The sequence below is a fragment of the Ilyonectria robusta genome, assembly GCF_021365365.1.
Source record: "Ilyonectria robusta strain PMI_751 chromosome Unknown BGZ61scaffold_30, whole genome shotgun sequence".
Taxonomy (NCBI): domain Eukaryota; kingdom Fungi; phylum Ascomycota; class Sordariomycetes; order Hypocreales; family Nectriaceae; genus Ilyonectria; species Ilyonectria robusta.
This window is the reverse complement of record NW_025764464.1, coordinates 546,747-566,770: the sequence shown is the minus strand read 5'-3', so window position 1 is coordinate 566,770 and position 20,024 is coordinate 546,747. Positions and strand designations below refer to the sequence as shown.

Below are 20,024 nucleotides of genomic sequence, written 5' to 3'. Positions count from 1 at the left end.
TCTAGATAATAATAGAAGTATAATTCTTCTAGTATCTTATCTTTTTTAATTAACAGTCTTTTAATCTATTCTTTAGGGACCTATTAAAGGTCTATTTAACTAAATAGTATTAGCTGAAAAAGCTATCTACTTTACCCGGCTATCTGATTTATCCAGATTCCAAATCTAACTCTTTCCGATACTTTTAATATAATATTATTACAGTTATTATAGCTCTATTTCTAGGTGGGTTATATGTTCTTAGTATCCTCTGCTTATTCTCTTACTTAATAATCTTATTATTTTAATATAGTATAAGCTATATTAATAATATAAAAGAGAATTTTATAGAGGAATTTTATAAAGGAAATTAATCCCTCTATAGGTAGGTATATATAAAAAGTAGTAAAAATTAATATTCCTCCTTTAAAAGGGAATTGCTATTTATTTATAAAGAAATTCCAGGGGAATTTCTTAGGGATTACTAGGGAATTTTTAGGTTATATTACTATAGAAACTTTCTTAGTAATTTCTATAGTAATTCTAGTATAGGAATTCTGCTAGAAGTTTCTAGAAATTATTAGGGATTAATATAAGTTTTTAGTTACTTTAAACTTTTTAGTTAATATTAGAATATTCTAGAGTATTTTACAATATATTTATTAATATACTTAATTATATTAAATTTACTATTTTACTATTATTAAATTATAATTTATATTACTTATTATAATATTTTAATTTATTTAATTATTTAATTTTTTTAGCTTTACTTAATATTATTAAATAGATTAAAGCTATATAGTAATCTCAAATAGTAGAATAAATAATAAAAGCTACATCCAGCACTAAAAGAAATAGTAGCTAAATAATAAAATTATTACTACTAATCTCTACTTAAAGCTTCTATTTAACCCCTCTAACTTTAACTCTATTATCTATAGTTAATAACCTTACTATTACAGTTAATAACCTTACTATACAGTTAATAACCTTACTATTTACAGTTAATAATCTTAAGATAGTAACCTTATTTTAAGTAATAAATATAAAAAAGATAATCTTCTATTATTAAGAGACTAACTTCCCTTCTAATACTTATTCTATCTTAATAAATTTTATTTAAATAACTTATTACTATATTAACTATTAATTATAAGGCCCTTATTATATATATCCCTATATATCAGGAATATAAATCTGGATTCTAATATAGTATAGGATTCTATTAGAATTTTTAAGATAAAAGGAAAAGATATAAGCTAGATAACTATTTAAAATTCCTTAAAAAAGAAATCTTTAGACCTCTTACTATACTACCTAGAATATCTAGATAGAAATTAAAGAATTGTATTAGCTATTTTTAGATATAGTTTATTTCTTAATAATAAAAATAAAGCTAACCTATAGAAAGTTAGGCTATTAGTATTAATATTATATTTATCTGGATAGAAATAGTATATTATATAACCTAGCTAATAATATTAAAAATACTAATAATAATAGAAGCTAAAAGTTTCTTATAGAAATTAGCTGTAAAAAATATAACTTCTGGTTTTAGAAGTTATTATACTGCGTCGGGCTGGTATAGATACTAGCTATCTAGGGTGGGAGGGGGATTTAAATAAGGGATATTATAGATATTAGGAATCTCGAGGTATTAAGTTAGGTTATAGGAGTTTTTAGTGTATTTATTAAGATTAGACTGAGTTAAAAAAGTTAGATAGATTCTAGTAGAGAAGAAAAAAGTAGCTTAAAACTTAAAACTTAAGCTTTAGTAACTGTAATATATATATAATAAAAATACAGTAAATTTAAATATTAGGTTTCCTTATTAAGGGATTTATTTAATTATATACTATATATTTTAAATTTATTTTATATTTTTAAATTAAATTTAATTATTATAATTAAATAATTAAATTATTATTTATTAATTTTTATTTAAAACTTTTATTTAACTTTTTTATTTTTAATTTTATTATTTATAATTAATAACTTTAAAATAGTAATTTTATTTTAAGTAAAAAAATATAAAAGAAAATATTTTTATTATTAAAAAGCTAACTTTTCTTTTAATACTTATTTTTTATTTTATAATAACTAACTTTAAATATAATAAATTTTATTTAAAAAGTTCTTATTATTAGTAATATATTATATTTATATTATATAAATAATATTTAATATAATCTTAAATTTTCTTAAAATTTAAAAAATAAATTAAAAAATAAAAGTTAAATTTTCTTTTAAGCTTTCTTAAAAAAAATCTATTTAAGCTATTATTATATTATTTATAATATTTAAATAAAAAATAATAAATTATATTAGCTATTTTTAAATACTATTTTCTTTTTTATAATAAAAATAAAAATAATAAATAAAAAAATAAATTTTTTAATAGTAATTTTATTTTATATATTTAAATAAAAATAATAAATAAGAAAGTAAATAAAGAATACTAAAAATATATAATCTATTTAAAAATAAAACTATAATAACTATAATAATATTATATTAAAAAAATTAAAAAAAATTAAATTTAAGATTTAAATAAATTAAATAGCTAGGTAAAATAAATAGCTTTTTAGCTAATATTATTTAATTAAATAAACTTTTAATAAATTCTTAAAAAATAAATTAAAAAACTATTAATTAAAAAAAATAAAATACTAAAAAAATAATACTTATCTTTTTATAAAATATTCTATTTAAAACCTTTTTAATTTATAGCTTTAATAAATCTAGCTACTAATTCTACTTAATATAGTATTTTCTATTAAAGAAACTTATTAATTTTAATTTTAATAGCTATAAGTATCTAATTAAATAATTTTTATTCTTAAAAATTAAAAAGCTTTAACTTAATAGCTATATTTTATAACTTAGTAAAAAATATTAATAATATTAAATTAAAGCTTTTTAATTCTTAAAAATAAAAGTTATTTAATTAGATATTTATAGCTATTAAAATTAAAATTAGTAAGTTTCTTTAATAGAAAATACTATATTAAGTAAAATTAGTAGCTAGACTTATTAAAGCTATAAATTAAAAAGATCTTAAATAAAATCTTTTAAATAATAATATAAGTATTATTCTTTTAATATCTTATCTTTTTTAATTAATAGTTTTTTAACTTATTTTTAGGAATTTATTAAAAATCTATTTAATTAAATAATATTAGCTAAAAAAGCTATTTACTTTATCTAGCTATTTAATTTATTTAAATTCTAAGTTAGGCTTATTTTAATTCTTTTAATATAATATTATTATAGTTATTATAGCTTTATTTTTAAGTAGGTTATATATTTTTAGTATTCTCTACTTACTTTTTTATTTAATATTAATTTAAAAAGTTAAGTTTTTTTTTAAAATATTACTAAAACTTAATATAACTTCTAATTTTAAAAGGTATTATATTATTTAGTTTTTTTTTTTTTTAGCTTTACTTAATATTATTAAATAGATTAAAGCTATATAATAATCTTAAATAGTAGAATAAATAATAAAAGCTATATCTAGTACTAGAAGAAATAATAGCTAAATAATAAAATTATTACCTATTAATTTCTACTTAAACTTCTATTTAACTCTTTTAACTTTAACTTTATTATTTATAATTAATAATCTTACTATCTATAATTAATAATCTTACTATTTATAATTAATAACCTTAAGATAGTAATCTTATTTTAAATAATAAAATATAAAAAAGACTAATATCTTTTATTATTAAGAAATTAACTTCTCTTTTAATATTTATTCTATTTTAATAAATTTTATTTAAATAATTTATTACTATATTAACTATTAATTATAAAGCTCTTATTTATATATCCCTATATATTAAGAATATAAATCTAAATTCTAATATAATATAAAATTCTATTAGAATCTTTAAGATAAAAAAAAAGATATAAGTTAAATAACTATTTAAAATTCCTTAAAAAAAGAAACCTTCTAGACCTCTTATTATACTACTTAAAATATCTAGATAGAAACTAAAAATTATATTAGTTATTTTCAAATATAATTTATTTCTTAATAATAGAAATAGAGCTAATTTATAGAAAATTAGACTATTAGTATTAATATTATATTTATTTAAATAGAAATAAGTATATTATATAACCTAGCTAATAATATTAAAAATACTAATAATAATAGGGGCTAAAAGTTCCTTATAGAAATTAGCTGTAAAAAATATAACCTTTAGTTTTAAAAGTTATTATATTATATTAAGCTAGTATAGATACTAGCTATTTAGAGTATTAAAAAGAGGGAATTTAAATAACTTAAGATATTATAGGTATTAAAAATCTTAGAATATTAAGTTAAGTTATAGGAGTTTTTAATATAATTATTAAGATTAAAGTTAAAAAAGTTAAATAGAATTTTAATAAAAAAGAAAAAAGCAGCTTAAAACTTAAAATTTAAGCTTTAGTAATTATAATATATATATAATAAAAATATAGTAAATTTAAATACTAAGTTTTCTTATTAAAAAAAGATATTATATTATATTAAGTTAATATTATAATAAGTAGTTAGAGATACTTAAGCTAGCTAGTTACTAGTAGAAATATCTCTAAAGTAACTAAATAAAATTAAAAAAAGAGATTAATATTATCTCTAAAAGAAATTATTACTTTTTCTTTTATTAGAGATTCTTTTTAAAAGTTAAAAAAGCTAAAAGAGCTTAAGATTACTAAAAAGTTAATTAATTAATTACCTTTATTTTTAAGAGATTTATTTAAACCTTCTTACTATTACTTCATTCCCCGTCCAACCTCTATCTTCAACCTCCCTTAGATATCGGGCTGTTGCAGGCCCTATTAATACCTTACCAGCAAACTTTCCTACAACCAACCCGATATTCTTTCTTATAAGATACTTCCCTATTAGGAGATATAAGCCTCAAGTTAATCCGACCTTATATGCATAATCTAGTATAGCTTCAGGCTAACCGGCTAAGATATCTATGCAACGACTCTCTATATATTTCCCCTAGAGTAAGTTAATAAGTTGGGTGTTATTTTCTGTCTCTTCCTGCTATTAAAATATAAATACTAATTATATAAAATATTAGTTAAAAAGAGAATTTAAATAACTTAAATAAGTTATTATAAGTATTAGAAATTTTAGAGTATTTTAAAGGTTAAGTTATAGAAGTTTTTAATATATTTATTAAGGTTAAACTAAGTTAAAAAAATTAAATAGAATTTTAATAAAAAAGAAAAAAGTAGCTTAAAACTTAAAATTTAAGCTTTAATAACTATAATATATATATAATAAAAATATAGTAAATTTAAATATTAAATTTCCTTATTAAGAAATATATATTTATTATAAGTAGTTACTTAACTATTAATATAACTTAGTTATCTTAATTATTTTAACTTACTATATATTATTATATTTAATTATTACTAGATATAATATTTATTTTATAAGTAATCGCAGATGCGCTGTTGCGATCAGAGACCACTTGCGAGAATCGTCCACAACGGTGATCCACAGAGCCGAGATCCATCAGACTGCAACCTCAGAATGACGTCCCTCCTGGACCCAATTTCACGGCAGGGTGCGTGTCTTGAGCAACACAAAGAGGGTCATTTGGTCACCTTCGAACATACTGCGGCTGATGACATGCCCCTGCAACCTTCAGTTAACCACCTCAGCTCGACAAAGGCAATGTGCAATTCGGCAGGCAAAGTGTATAACTCTCTTGGTGTGGCTGCAGGTTGGGCATCAGGCAGCAATGGGCCAATGCGTTTCCGTCAACGTTGGCCGAGAAAACACCGCATCCCTGCCGGTTTTATCCACTGCTGGTAGACAAGCAACTCATGGGTCTTCGTATTGTGTGTGAGGCAAGACAGGAAGCTCGGTCACAGCTAACAACTGCAATGCAGCTGCATGTTTTTTTTTCTTGAGGGCGAATAGATAACACAGATTATCTTTGTTGGGTCTAAGCGATCTGCGCGGGGCGTGTGTGCGGGGGTATGCGTGTCACCTCACAACTGAGGCAAGATCATCTGTACTGCAGCCAATAATTCCCCTCACTGTGTGGCGATACGACAAGCACCTGATGAACTAAAAATTCGAGATAGTAGACAAAGTCATTGAGCAGAGCTGGCGTCTCCTCGCTGTACATCTATCGTCACAGGCAACGCGTCTGGAAATACCGTCGATATCTGATTCTCCTCGACCGGCTCGATGACCCAGGCTTCCTCCTCGTCTTCGCTCTCATCCTCCCCGTAGCCATACTGCCCACCACTGATGTCCTTATAGCTGAGCTCTCCATCCCTTTTCGGCGCAATCTTGATAGCCCGATACGCAAAGAGAATCTTGGACACGGCTGGACTGTGAGAGACTTCCCTGCCACCAGTCCGAAGCAGCTCCAGTTGAGGTCCAGCTTGGACCGGAAACCCAAGGCCGCTTGCATCCACGCCGACCTTGCAGACCGGACCATGAGAACCCGCCTCCGTAGTTGACATGCTGAACCCCGCAGCAATCTTTAGCCCCGTAATCATGTATACCTTCTTGTTCCCCGTAAAACTATCGGCGATGAAGTCCTGGACGCGCAGAGAGGCGGCGATGCTATCGGCCACGTACTGCACGCTGGGCTCGAATTCCTCCGTCTCGAGAAAGGTGCAGCGGTAGACGGCGCTCTTGTCCCTTGAGAACGTGTAGAGCATCTCGCTGTCGACAGCACCGGCGAGTATCTGAGAGAGACTCGCCGTGACGCCTGCTGACCAAGAGACGCCCTTGGTGACGAGGTCTTGGAAATCTGGTACGCCGATTCTGTTGATAGAGTTCGGTGGGATCGGAATGTGCTCATCTTGGTTCAGGGGATAGGCCAACTTTCCGAAGCGTGAGAAAATGCTGCCTAGCCGAGCGGATGTTGTACTTTCCGGGTTAATGTCGAAAGTCGGGGCTCGGAAGTAATATCGACGCGATGACCCGGGCATGGTTGGGCGTTGCAGCTGATTGCCAGATCTCAACTGATGGTGAACGGATGGGGGCAATGTTCTGAAGTTTACGGACCAATCAAGGTACCAAAGCTTCAAGGTACGGGCTACGGTTCTGTAGCTCTCTGCCAGTTCTGGTCGGGACGATTAAGGAGGGAGCAGCCTTGATATAAACGGTTGATCTGTGTGTCATGCAGCTACCCCCATGTAGTCCTACAAGGTCTCGTAGCCAATCATTGACATACCTGCATGAGCTCCGTGAAGAGGCCTCCAACAAGGCTGCGGAATTAATGAACGGTCCTCAAAAGCTCCGGCGAGGTCGATTTTAGCATTCGGGGAGCTGGTCAGACTCCAAGTCGACCAGGGAACGACAACAAAAGCCGAGTCACCCACTATCTCTTCAAAAAAGGTCATATCTCTGCGTCTCAGCAATGAGAACGGTGGCTATTCATGGTAAGGCTGCTTTAATCTCCCCTTGGATCCAACCCTCGTCGTTCTTCCTGTCAAAGAGCGCCCATGGACGTATCCAGTGATAGCCATTGCCCCTATCGTCTCTCAGTCGCCCGAACATCGTCCGCATCGAGTCAACTCGCCGGAGCTGCCTCCATTGATCCACAGGCAAGAAACCTCTCGCATAGTGAAGTAGCAAAGCCGCGATACCCGCCGCGATAGAAGTCGCACACGATGTGCCGCTCATCAACTTGGAACCCCGCGGCTGCCGCAGCTTGGTCGGCCACGCTGACTTGACGCATTCGCCGAGGAGCATGATGCGCTGATTATCGCTCGGCCCGGGCGTGAAGCCCGACGGCGTTCCATGTCCGTCCGCCGAGTGGACGCAGATGACCTCCAACGCGCGTGCCGGCCACGCGACCCCGTCTCGGCGATTCTTGCCGTCGTTCGATGCCGCCGCGAACATGGTGATGCCATTTGCTGCGGCATGCTGAATTGAATTGTAGAGAGAGTCTCTTCCCACCGATGACGTTTGTTCCTCGTCGAATCCGAAAGCCATGACGATCATGTCAACCCTCCACGTGTCCACGGCATGCCGGATCGCCTGCAGGATGCGCTATTAGCTTTTGACGTCCTAATGACCAGTGGAATCTTAGTGGACAGGATGACAATTACCCGAGCTACGTTCTTGGGCTCAGTTTTCATGTCGGGTTTCGCCTTCCGGAAGACCCTCGCGACGTGGATCTGAGCTTGCGGTGCGATGCGGGCAAGGAGAGTCGCCAGGTGGGTGCCATGACCGACTTCATCCTTTTTACAGGCATCGTCGTCTCCTTCAATCCAGCTCTTATACACGAGGTCGCGTCGCTCGTTGTATATGTTCATTTGATCTTCTGACAGGTCTAGACCGGAGTCTAGAATTGCGATTCTTACTCTCTCCCCGTGCGGCTCGCACTGTAGATCGTTGATCCGGTGCTGTACGTTACCTAGCCAGGCGAACCATTCGTTTTCTAAACGTAGCCTGAGCATTGTCAGAAGCTTTACCTAAATGCACGGAAAACACAGAGCTGCCCGGCCTACTTTACGTTATTTACAGCCTCTTCTTCCTCCCCGTAGAGGCAGAACTCAGTTCTCTCGGGTAAGGGGGACGTCAAGGGGTCTGGGTTTGATGATATGTCAGCGCTCTGCAGAGCCTTAAATGTGGGATGGATGATGTACCAAGTGCGTTTGGGTTGGATATTCCGGATTTGACAGTATTCATCGAGATCTGGAAGCTAGAGTGTTCAGTCACCCGCAGAGGGCTCTCTGGCGTAGGGTCCAGGCCCGAACTATCCTGTAGCTTGTCCAGTGAAACATGGTATCCCTCAGTGAGGGCGATAGCCAAAGGCGTGACAATACAAGCAAGGATGTAATGCCGTATTGGGCCCTCCTCGGACATCTGCTCAGCTGCCATGCTCGGGGGTTGGTTTAGAATCAGGCAAGACCTGACGACATTGGACAGGACCGGAGGTATACGTCTGGAAAGACGCCGTTCGCCTTGTCTCTCCAAGTCATTGAGGATCCTTAGAGCTTCACTGCCGTATTCATTGTACCGGCCTGCTCGATCAAGCTCGGCTGTGCCGTGTCCATTTGCTAGGTCGAATCGGACGCCTCTTGCAATCTCGAGGAGCATGATGCCCAGCGCCAGAATAGCAGGATGTTTGTGATATTGACTCACCGGTGGAGCCTTTGGAGGGGCACCACCCTGCTGAAGGTTGACGGATAGATAAGGCAATGTAAAGATGGGCGATCGTCTGCTCCCTGAGTACCGCGGGAAAAAGATCTTGTCACTGCTCCAATCCGTCGGGATCCAGTCCCCCGGATACAGATAAAGGAGCGACGTCGCTAGGATGTAGGAGAGGAGCAGCTTTTCCCTATCATCGTATCTCGGAATGTCAGGAGAAGAAAGCGCCGGACTGCTATCCAAGAGTTCGCGAAGAGACTGCATCGTCGTGTGATAGCTCATGCCGACAGGAGGAGGCGGTCTCAGAACCCACAAATGCTCTTTGGCAGCAAGAAGATGGACGCATGTGGTTCTGCTTCTCCGTATAACTGGGCAAATATCCTTCTCGATGAGTTCCTTGTCGGGTCCAATGCGCGGATCTAGCCTGGAAGTTTCCACGATCCTTCCGTTAGATTAGCTGCTAATGCGGGAATGCTCATGAGGTTGACGAGCTAACTCACAACGGTTTGACCTGGACATTCGTAATCTTCCAGTGATCATCGTCCTGACAAACGGGCAGAAGCATCTCAAATTCTGCGCTGGATGGACGCCAGTTTCCGGTCTCTTGTTGACGTTTTCGCAGTTGAAATTTTCGGTGCTCCGTGAGACTCAGTCTAACCTCCCTTCTCGCGACGGGCTGTCGGCATTTGCACCGTGAGTGCTTTTCCAGCAGACCGTAAGCTGTATTCGCCAGGGTTTTGATGCCGAAGCTTGGGTGTTGAGACAGCTCGATGACATCGTTATCAGAACGGTATTCTTTGTAGTACTGGTTGAGTAAATGGCGAGATGCTCGTTGAAGACGACTGAGAAACTTGTTCCTCTCGCCAAAGCTCTCCTTTCGATGCAACAGACGTATCCGTAGATTGGACTGGTCTAGGCACCGCCTATAAGACTCGCAGAGGTTACCCTCCAAATCTTCCTCGTCGCCCGACTCCTCGTCCAGGGACTCGATACAAAGGCTGAGCGCTCGTAGCTTCGAATACTTTTCAACTGGCTTGGCGGAACCAAAAAATCGGATCGGTGGCTGGAGTGCAATTAGCTTGGCTCGGCAGCAGCGTGATGAGTCCCGAGATCGGGGGTAACGGACTAATATCGAGCGTGATTCTACCCGTGAATTCAGCGCCTCCAGTAGTCGGTCGATGATCTCCTCGTCGAGTCCCGGGGTCCATTCTCCTCGTGACTTAGCCACGGCTGTGCGAATTGCGTCCAAGTCGTTGAAGCACCCGAGCGCCTGAAAATACAGATCCTCGGCATGTGGGCTTGTGTCCCGTAGCGCATCGCATTCCTGCTTTCGCTGACGGGCGAAGGCCCTGAAGGCCGGTAGAACGTCACCGAGCAGGCTGAGCTGCCACATTCAGCGTTCAGTTCGAGGCGTTGGCGGACTGTGGGCAAAGAAATGTATGGGGCAGTCCAGTCTGACCACCGCCACGACTGGGAAAGACGATAAAGGGTGTGATAATGCCGATGGGGGGGAGCGATTCCTCCTCGACGGAAAGAAGCTATCTAGAGCGCGAGGTTGGCCCGGCAGGTCATAAAAGTCCGCTTGCGTAATTTGATTTTCAGAATCCCCCTATACTATTCAGAGAGACAGCCAATAAGCTGAAGTTGTTAGGGCTTGTCCTGGCGGTCTGCGGGCGCTTCGGTATAGGACGATCACGTCCGTGGCAAATGACAATCCATGGGTGCTCAAGCCAAGCGCCGAGCATTTTCCCCCAATAAGGCAGTGCCACGACTGCGCCAGCGAAGCCGCGGCTGAGGCGGCTAGACGACGCGCATAAAAATATACAGGAGAGGCAAACTGGTCGCGGTTTACGCGAGGGGGCCTTGGGGAACGGGGCTTGATCTGGCCGGATGAATCTGTACCTGAACGAATCAAAAGTCGGAGGGTGGCGCATAAGACAAAGCAATCCATTAGTTCCATTGATATGGGACTCCGCATTGTCAGCACGCAGTGTCGGGCATCTCTGACCCCCACTGCAGCGACCTCTTGAAAAACCAACGAGACAAATGCCGCATAGAAGCCGAACCACAGTGGCGGTCCCGATAATCCTGACAGCAAGGGTCGACTGCTAAGGGGAAAGTGGCATTCGAAGTGATGCATGCATACCATGCCAAAGCCGCAGCCAACAATGGTTGTTTGCCTCCACTAATGTCTCTCTCATCGGAGCAAATTGCAATCATCCCCGCAAACCCGCTCCCTCAGGCCGCGGAGATATCTGCCCAGGCGAGTCCCATACATGTACCGACTCTGACCAGGATGGCTGATATGTGCGCCGGAACGACGCAGCTAGGTCTACGAAGGGTACTAGTGCTTATCCTACGGAAGACATGGCTGACTTATCTGCAAGTTTGTCGGGCGCCAATGTCCGGGCGGCGCGGACTTGGCCCAGCATGTCAGGAGGAACAGCAACGCAAGAAAGTCATCCTGCCCGTCAGCAATACGTGCGCTTGCATGATTAGTTCCGTGCAGACACATTTCAGAAGCTCGGACAGAGTTCTGGATTTGTTCTTGCCTCCCGCAGCGCCATCACTCCTGGCTAGGCAGCGAAGGCGTACGATAGCCAGCAACTCTGCAGAGCCGGTGTGCCGATCATGGCATGTTACATGGGATGGTAGGCGGAGGGAGACCAGATATTTCCGGTGAATAGCAGTTGCATCGAGCCCCGTGCGCTCGGCTCGGTCCGCAAACTTCACACAGCTGGAGTTGGAGCTGCCCGCGGCCCGCGACCCTTGGATCCCGAGTTAGTGCTAGCCTTGCGTTTCGGCGGCGATTGCAGACAGCCGCAGGGTGCTAGAAGAGTTCGGGTAGAGACATCCGATTCTGCATGACGTGTTCACCACATGCAACATGATGGCTTTTTGGCACCGTTGACGAGCCGAAGGATCGCCTGGCGCGATAACGCTCACAGCGGACGTACCAGCCAATGGGACAGGAACACTTGTCAACTGTGGACGCGCGTTCGTCCACAGCTTTTCATTGGTGAGACGTCAACGGGTGATGGTGTGGGTTATGGTGCATAGACCAGTTCGCCGCGCAGTTGCCGGCACGCATTCCCCCAACATCTATCCTTGGTCATCGCGCAGCCCGTCGCGTTGAAGCGTCTCGTGAGGCGGGAGAGTAAACAGGCAGTCTTGCACAGTTCGGCTCATCGAGGTCCAAATTGAGAGAGCGGGAGTTTGGAGGGAAAAGACGTGGGGGGGGTCAGAGAACGGTGCGAACCTCCGCACCCGAAACCGGGAGTGAGGGAGGGTGAATGGCCAAAGTACAATAGCCATAACGGCGTGAGGCAAAGGCACAGGCAACCAATGGGGAAATGGCATGTTTTTGACCAATAAGAAGCAGGAAGGCTCCCCCCGGGGCAGAAGACCTTCCGTCTCTTCGTTCCTCAAGGCGTCAAGAATGACATGTCTTTCCCAGCTCAGACCCGACGCAAAAAGCTAGATTGGAGCTGGCGGCTGGCCTCTGGAAGCTGGTACACCGCGCCCCTCATGGCGAAAACGCCCAGCCCACATGCCACCGACCTCGCCATCCTGGCCATGCAGTGCCGGGAAGTGTTGAAAAATCTTCTTTCAGCATGTCTTGAAAAAGACTCAAAGCGCCAAGAGTCTCAGCTTGTTTCTCGTCAATTGGCAGAGTTCAACATATGGTGCTCCAAGATCGGCGTTAACAAACCAGGCCAACAGTCCCTAGACTATCGCCTCAAAGACCTCCCTGACACGAGTAAGCTGATAGGAGGACTTCTCGAGGTGCTGAAACAAGATTTGCAGAGTGAGTCGAGTGAAGGGACCGTTGTACCTGCAGAGTCCCCAACCTCGATATTGGAAGATACGAGGAACAGCTGACATTCGGTATGATTAGGGCTCCGGGAACCTGAGATTCTTCATCAGCACGCCAAGGTTGAGAGCGATGGCCCAGATGTTCACGATGACGAAGACTCCGACAGCTCTTCATGGTCCCCAGATGCTCTTTCATCCTCGGATGAATCGGACACGGACACCTCGCCGAACGGACACACATGGACGCGTGTGGAAGATACGATTGATAGACTCCATGGGCACGCACGGCGAATTGAGTTGGCTGGACTCAAGCACAGACAAGCCAGAATTGAACGGTTCAAGAAGAAGCCGGGTCAGAAGCAAGTCTACGAGCTGTTCAAATGGATCGCTGCGCAAAAAGTCGAGCACCAGTTCACGCGGTCAAGCCCCTGGATGAAGGAAAGAATCGCCGAGTCTTTCGCCAGGCGGAGAATCCGGTTTGAATACTTGAAGGAACATCAGAAGAAGCTGGCTATTGGTATGAATGTCACATCTAGGGACGCTTCCTCAACCAAGATGAGGGATCAGCATAGCGGGAGACCTACAAGTCCCTTCACTGAATCCAATACCCAGGCGGATCTTCCCAAATTCCAAAATACAATGAAAGACTTCCCGGAGCAGAGTGCCATACTTACGGCCACTGAGCATACTCACCTCGACATGACCTCCCAGTCTTTGCTTCAGGACTTCGAGGTAGCGGAGAGCGTTGCTTCAGTCACGTTAAGGCACGGCGGCTTTCCCCAGCGACCGAGACTGCATGGATCCGACAGTTTTCAGTGTCCCTACTGTCGCCTCGAGTTCCTCGCAAGGGAAGCGGAAGGAAAATCCTGGAGGTAGGCACTTGTTAACCCACACTCATAACAAGATATCACAGGGATTGGTGCGTTCAATCAGACTCTGGCGCTGACTCGACTACAGCCAGCATGTCATGAGGGATTTTGAGCCTTACTTCTGCATCTGTGAAGACTGCTCAGCGCCCTTTGATGTGCCGAACAACTTTGAAGGTCTCCTAAGTCACTTGCAGATGTCACACGTTCCCGAGCGCTGGCATTTCGAGATACCAGACGGATCCCACCGAGAGTTCAGTAATGAGCAGCAGTTCGAAGGTTTTCTCCGGGAGGAGTTGCAAATATCCAAGTCGCAATGGCCCGCTCTGCCAGACCTGAGTCGTAAAAGAATGCCCTTCCTCTTCAAGAGCTGTCCCTTCTGTGGGGGGTATCCGGATGTGGTTGAGAAACAATTTCCCGACGCAGGAAACCCGGGCGCCCAGGCTGAGATGCGGAAACATATAAAGCAACACATGCAAGAAATTGCTCTCTTTCTGCCTCCCACCCGGGAAGATCTGGCCGAAGACGCAACCGAGCTGCATGACGTCAGTGACAACGCAGCCGGTTCACAGAGCCAGGGCTTAGGCGACCTGAGTACGGTTACTTGGCCGACGTCCTCGGGGCAAGAAAACCCCGATTTTGAAGACAGAACAGAGTCCGATGAACAGGCACAGCCGTCCGATACTATCGTGGAGTCAAAGTTCAAAGACGACCTCGTCGGGGCCACTCACAACGACCATCCCGATCGGACGGCATGGTTGAGCAAGAGGAGCCTGACACTGCGCATCGATGACATCCCAGCCCATCACACTGATAACCTGGACCGCAACCTGAAGTCTATTCTTGAGGAGGTTCCGGACCTGCGGGGGGACGCCGATACCATGGTCCGTCGCTCTTTGGTGTCACATGGGAACGACTCCCTTTGTGCTACTATCTCGATCATCACATCGCTCTCCGCAGACGACCTGTCCGCTCAGCTGCGCCGAGCTGGGAATGGTTACCCGTATAGCTATACTTGTAGATTCGAGGGAATTACGCCGCTCTACGAGGATAAGAACGGTGCAGATGTCGAGTAAGCCTGGCTGTCGCCAACCTTTCTTTCCCGTGCTAACTCCTCCAGCATTATTGCAGTACCCGGCTTCGGTGGCCACGCACTCGGCTCCTGGAAATCCCCAAATAGCGACGACGTCTGGCTACGCGACTTCCTGCCCAAGGACGTGCCCAATATCCGGGTGCTGCTCTACGGCTATGATACTACGCTGCCAGGCAGCCTCTCGAAGCAGTCTATCGAGGACTTGGGTGGTGCCTTGCTGGAACAAATTATTGCCTATCGCGCGAGTGACGGGGTATGTGACTCACCATGCTGTCTGGCTTAAACTAATGCCCGAAGACCTCTCACCGCCCGATCATCTTTATCGGCCATAGCCTCGGCGGCCTACTTATCAAAGAGGTGAGGTGTCCTGCTGTTATGGTGTAGTCTCTAACTGACTGCTGCAGGTGCTTGTTCGTGCGCGCAGGAGAGATAGTAATGCGAACTCTAACCTATCCAAAGCCTCATATGGATTTCTTTTCTTCGGCGTGCCCAACCTCGGCCTACGAAACGACCAACTAAGGACTCTTCTCCGAGGCCAGCCCAATGAGGCCTTTATTCACGATCTCCTCGTCGATAATAACTCTGAGCCACCAACCTTTCTGAAGAGACTTGCGGACCAGTTTTCAGAGAGCTGTAAGGGCCACTATAGGGTCGTGACCTTCTTCGAGCGTATGCTCAGCCCAACTGCAGAGGTTAGATATATTACCAGAAATACTTAAGTTAATGCTGACTTATCCCACAGCGTGGCCAAGATGGGAAGTGGCGCATGACTGGCCCCCTTTCTTTGGTGGTGACAGAAAAATCGACTACCAGCACGGACTTGGTCGCCGTAGCCGAGGAGGACAACATCGCGCTTAACACGGATCATTCTGGGCTTGTCAAGTATGATTCCAGGAGCCAGGGCGACTATACCATCGTCAGAGAACGACTAAGAAGACTTGTCGATGAGGCGAGGCTAGAGGTCGCCAAACGATTTGCCGAGCATAGTATATAGCTTTTCGCCATTCTGCCAATATTATCTGATTCTATTGCATAGACGTCTACCAGTCCCAATCAGAGACCACGAAAGCCTGTCTGAAATCTCTAGCCATATAGGACATGCAAATCGAGCTCGCGTCAGACCTGAGTCTGTGGGGACTTGGTGGACTTGATGAGGGCAATGGACGTGGGCATTTTATTTCGTCAAAAATCGGACACAGTGATGCCCGAAGCCACGACTACTCGGACCGCGGAGGAAACCATGCGGGAGTGGAACTGCTTGACCAACGGATTCGCCAGGGAAGGGCTGAGTATCTTGTAAGATGGAAGGGCCGTCCTGACTCTGAGTGTTCTTGGGAGAAGGAAACGACCATGAGTCGCCAGCGGATTAAGCAGTTTGCGGAGCGAAGGTTAGAGCTAGGACTTTGAAATAGGCAAGAAATTGCTCTTGCCGGCGGAAGAGGGCGAGCATCAAGGGATGCCCGAGTATCTTGAGACGCACTCGGCTAACGCTCGTAATAATTGTCTAACAGATGCCAGGCAAGAAGATCTCGAGTTACTTGATATTGTAGCAAAGGGCATCGTATTGATATAAGCGGTCCGGGGACAGCCATTACGATGATACGTGCTGGAGTGCCGACCTGTTTCCACGTCCAATCCTATCCACAACGTGAGGTCATTCCGCCGGTTGGCCAATGTGTCGAATTCGCATGTTTTTATAGGCTACGGTGGCGATCCAGTTGTGAACAAAAATATAAAAGTATGCCAGGACGATAAGCCCGGCGCAGACGAGGGGGCCTAGAATGGAGAAGATGGTGAACCCGTACGATGCAGACTGGAAAGCGTCGTTGTCTCTAAGACTCTCGGTGGCTAACCCGACTTGCATCGCGGTCAGGACGACGACGAGGTAGACCGTCGTTCCGGCTAGCCAGGCGAAGTGATTCCGGAAGAACGCGCGGTGTAGGGCCTGCCGCCCGTTGCCCAGAAAGTGTCCACAGGATGCTGTGACCCACCCCCAGGCAAGGCACGGCCTGTATTCCAGAACGAGTCGTCTAAGCTACTAAGCTAGGAAGAAAATAAGATTGGATGTTTGCCTTAAACTCCCAGCCTCCGGGAGCGTGGATTCTAACTGAGGACTTCTAGTTAATTATACTAGCTATATATAGGTAAAGAGTTTTATAATAGATAGAGTTTAATAAAAGCTAGCTTATAAAATTAATTATAAAAAGCTTTACTTTAACTTACTTTGTAATATAGTTATTTAGTAAAAAATATAATATTATTTAAGTAATTATAAATATAGTGTTAATAAATATTCTAACTTAATAGAAATATAAATTAAAGTTAAATTTAATAAAGTTTTTATTTAAATTAAAATTATAATAATAATTATATAAAATAGAATTTAATAAAAAAATAGAAGTTAATTTTAATAATATTTTTATTATTAAAATAAATAAAAAGTTTATAATATATTTATTAATATATAATAATATTAAGGAGATTTTTTATAATATTTATATTTGGTTTTTTTAGCTTTACTTAATATTATTAAATAAATTAAAGTTATATAATAATTTTAAATAGTAAAAATAAATAATAAATACTTTACTTAATATTAAAAAAAATAATAGCTAAATAATAAAATTATTACCTATTAATTACTACTTAAAGCTTTTATTTAACTTTTTTAATTTTAATTTTATTATTTATAATTAATAATCTTACTATTTATAATTAATAACTTTAAGATAGTAATTTTATTTTAAGTAATAAAATATAAAAAAGATTAATATCTTTTATTATTAAGAAATTAACTTTTTTTTTAATATTTATTTTATTATAACTAATTTTTAATATAGTAAATTTTACTTAAGTAGCTTTTTTTAAAAATAACTTATTATATTTATATTATAACTCTTAATAAAGAAACTTAGTATTTAAATTTACTATATTTTTATTATATATATATTATAATTACTAAGATTTAAGTTTTAAGTTTTAAGCTACTTTTTTCTTCTCTACTAAAATTCTATCTAACTTTTTTAACTTAGTCTAACCTTAATAATTATACTAAAAACTCTTATAACCTAATTTAATACCCTGAGATTTAAGTTATTTAAATCCCCCCTTTAGCTAGCACTTTATATAGCTAGTATTTATACTAACTTAATATAATATAATAGCTTTTAAAACTAAAAGTTATATTAAGCTCTAATAATATTCTAAAGAAAAACTTAACTTCTTAGATTAAAATTATTAATAATTTTAGCTAAATTATAAAATATACCTATTTCTATTTAGATATATAAAATAAAATTATAAATAAAAGTTTAATTTTCTTATTTATTAATTTTAATTTTATTATTAAAAAGTAAATAGTATTTAAAAATAGCTAATATAATTTATTAGCTTTTATTTAGATATTATAAATAGTATAGTAATTATAACAAGAATACCGAGCCTCACAGCCGACACCCTGTCACACACCCATATCCGGTACAAGAAGGGGTTAGCCCTGCCTTGCCTTAGTACACTAGAATGCTAACCTAGACACGCGGCCCTCTGCAAAACCCAACCGCGCGGCCTACCTCAACGAGCCCGGGGCCAGCCCTCAGGGTTTCGCCGTAGTATCTATATAATCTCGGCCTGCCGACTAGAGACTGAAGCAAGGCAAGCTTTAGTCTCTGTCTCAATTGACTACTACCTTACTCTCGCCTGGCTACTTCGTACCTCTTTGTTAACCTTATTATAGTAATAGCTTAAATAAATTTTCTTTTTTAAGGAAATTTAAGAGGAAATTTAATTTTTAATTTTTTAATATATTTTTTAAATTTTAAGAGAATTTAAAATTATATTAAAGTTGGAATTTATAATATAGATATAATAAATTATTTTTAAAAAAAGCTATTTAAATAAAATTTACTATATTAAAAATTAATTATAATAAAATAAATATTAAAAAAAAGTTAGTTTTTTAATAATAGAAAATATTAGTTTTTTTATATTTTATAGCTTAAAATAAGGTTATTATTTTAAGGTTATTAACTATAAATAGTAAAATTAAAGTTAAAAAAATTAAATAAAAGCTTTAAGTAGAAATTAATAGGTAATAATCTTATTATTTAGCTATTATTTCTTTTAGTATTAAATATACTACTTATTATTTATTTTTACTATTTAAAATTATTATATAGCTTTAATTTATTTAATAATATTAAATAAAGCTAAAAAAACTAAATAATAAAATTTAAGTTAAAGAAATTAAATAAAAGCTTTAAATAAAAATTAATAGGTAATAATAAAATTATTTAAAAAAATTTTTTAGTATTAAATAAAATATTTATTATTTATTTTTACTATTTAAGATTACTATATAACTTTAATTTATTTAATAATATTAAGTAAAGCTAAAAAAAACTAAATATATAATAAAAATATAGTAAATTTAAATACTAGATATTTTTATTAAAGAGTTTTTTTATTAAAAAGTTAATTTATATTTATATTTTAATAAACTAAAAAATATTATTATTTTTAATATTAAATTTAATTAAAAAATATACTTTAAAAAAGCTATTTTTAAAAGTTAATTTAAATATTTTAAATAATATAATATATAAAGAAATTTATATTTTAATTAAAAAAATTATATTACTTTAATATTTTTATATAAACTTTATTTAAATATCTTAATTTATTAAATTCTTTTTTTATAAAAGTTTTTTATATTTAATTATTTTAAAAATAAAAGCTTTTATTTAATATTTAAATAATAAAATTATATAATTTTATTACTTTAAATATTAAATATAAATTAATACTTAAAATTAAATTTCTAATTGTAATTAATAAATTTTAAGCTACTATTAAATAAATTAGTATCTCTAGCTAATAATACTACTTTTCTTAATTCTTTTAAGATATTATTACCTAAAAAGGATTTTAAATAATACTGTATTACTTAAAGCGAACCCCTCTAGAAGATAGAATTTATTATAGAAGGAACTTTAACTAGAGATAACATTGCTGCTATTATCAGTTACCTTATAATAAACGAAAAGTATAACCCCCCACTAATAGGTTCGCTCCTCTCCATAGCCCTATTTCTATCGAAGATATAATAATCAGTCCTTATTCCTTACATCTT

The 20,024-nt window shown here is 38.1% G+C and overlaps 5 protein-coding genes across 5 annotated transcripts; 2 read left to right on the top strand and 3 right to left on the bottom strand.

Moving 5' to 3' along the window:
• Positions 1–6,099: 6,099 nt before the first annotated feature.
• On the bottom strand, positions 6,100–6,951 carry BGZ61DRAFT_366575 (uncharacterized protein; the record flags this gene model as incomplete). Its single annotated transcript, XM_046241701.1, has 1 exon — positions 6,100–6,951. One exon carries the CDS (start codon positions 6,949–6,951, stop codon positions 6,100–6,102), a length of 852 nt encoding a protein of 283 aa, XP_046097412.1.
• Positions 6,952–7,399: 448 nt separating this feature from the next.
• BGZ61DRAFT_484575 (uncharacterized protein) lies at positions 7,400–10,514 on the bottom strand (the record flags this gene model as incomplete). Its single annotated transcript, XM_046249625.1, has 5 exons — positions 7,400–8,005; positions 8,077–8,419; positions 8,479–8,557; positions 8,617–9,563; positions 9,622–10,514. The coding sequence occupies 5 exons, from the start codon at positions 10,512–10,514 to the stop codon at positions 7,400–7,402; spliced, it is 2,868 nt and encodes a 955-aa protein (XP_046097411.1).
• A 1,859-nt stretch (positions 10,515–12,373) lies between these two features.
• Positions 12,374–13,876, top strand: BGZ61DRAFT_140648 (uncharacterized protein). The gene is made up of 2 exons (XM_046237277.1): positions 12,374–12,929; positions 13,020–13,876. The coding sequence occupies exons 1-2, from the start codon at positions 12,566–12,568 to the stop codon at positions 13,811–13,813; spliced, it is 1,158 nt and encodes a 385-aa protein (XP_046097410.1). The 5' UTR covers positions 12,374–12,565; the 3' UTR covers positions 13,814–13,876.
• Positions 13,877–14,276: 400 nt separating this feature from the next.
• Positions 14,277–15,890, top strand: BGZ61DRAFT_366836 (uncharacterized protein; the record flags this gene model as incomplete). The annotated part of the gene is made up of 5 exons (XM_046241723.1): positions 14,277–14,875; positions 14,924–15,149; positions 15,194–15,253; positions 15,301–15,588; positions 15,639–15,890. The coding sequence occupies 5 exons, from the start codon at positions 14,277–14,279 to the stop codon at positions 15,888–15,890; spliced, it is 1,425 nt and encodes a 474-aa protein (XP_046097409.1).
• A 756-nt stretch (positions 15,891–16,646) lies between these two features.
• On the bottom strand, positions 16,647–16,835 carry BGZ61DRAFT_287783 (uncharacterized protein; the record flags this gene model as incomplete). The annotated part of the gene is made up of 1 exon (XM_046238534.1): positions 16,647–16,835. A coding segment is annotated over one exon (189 nt), but the record flags the coding sequence as incomplete, so codon positions are not given.
• Positions 16,836–20,024: the final 3,189 nt, after the last annotated feature.

Coding starts and splice junctions, on each gene's coding strand:
- BGZ61DRAFT_140648 (XM_046237277.1), top strand. CDS start 12,566: ATGTCTTTCCCAGCTCAGACCCGACGCAAAAAGCTAGATTGGAGCTGG. Junction 12,930..13,019: donor GCTGAAACAAGATTTGCAGA/GTGAGTCGAGTG, acceptor CGGTATGATTAG/GGCTCCGGGAACCTGAGATT.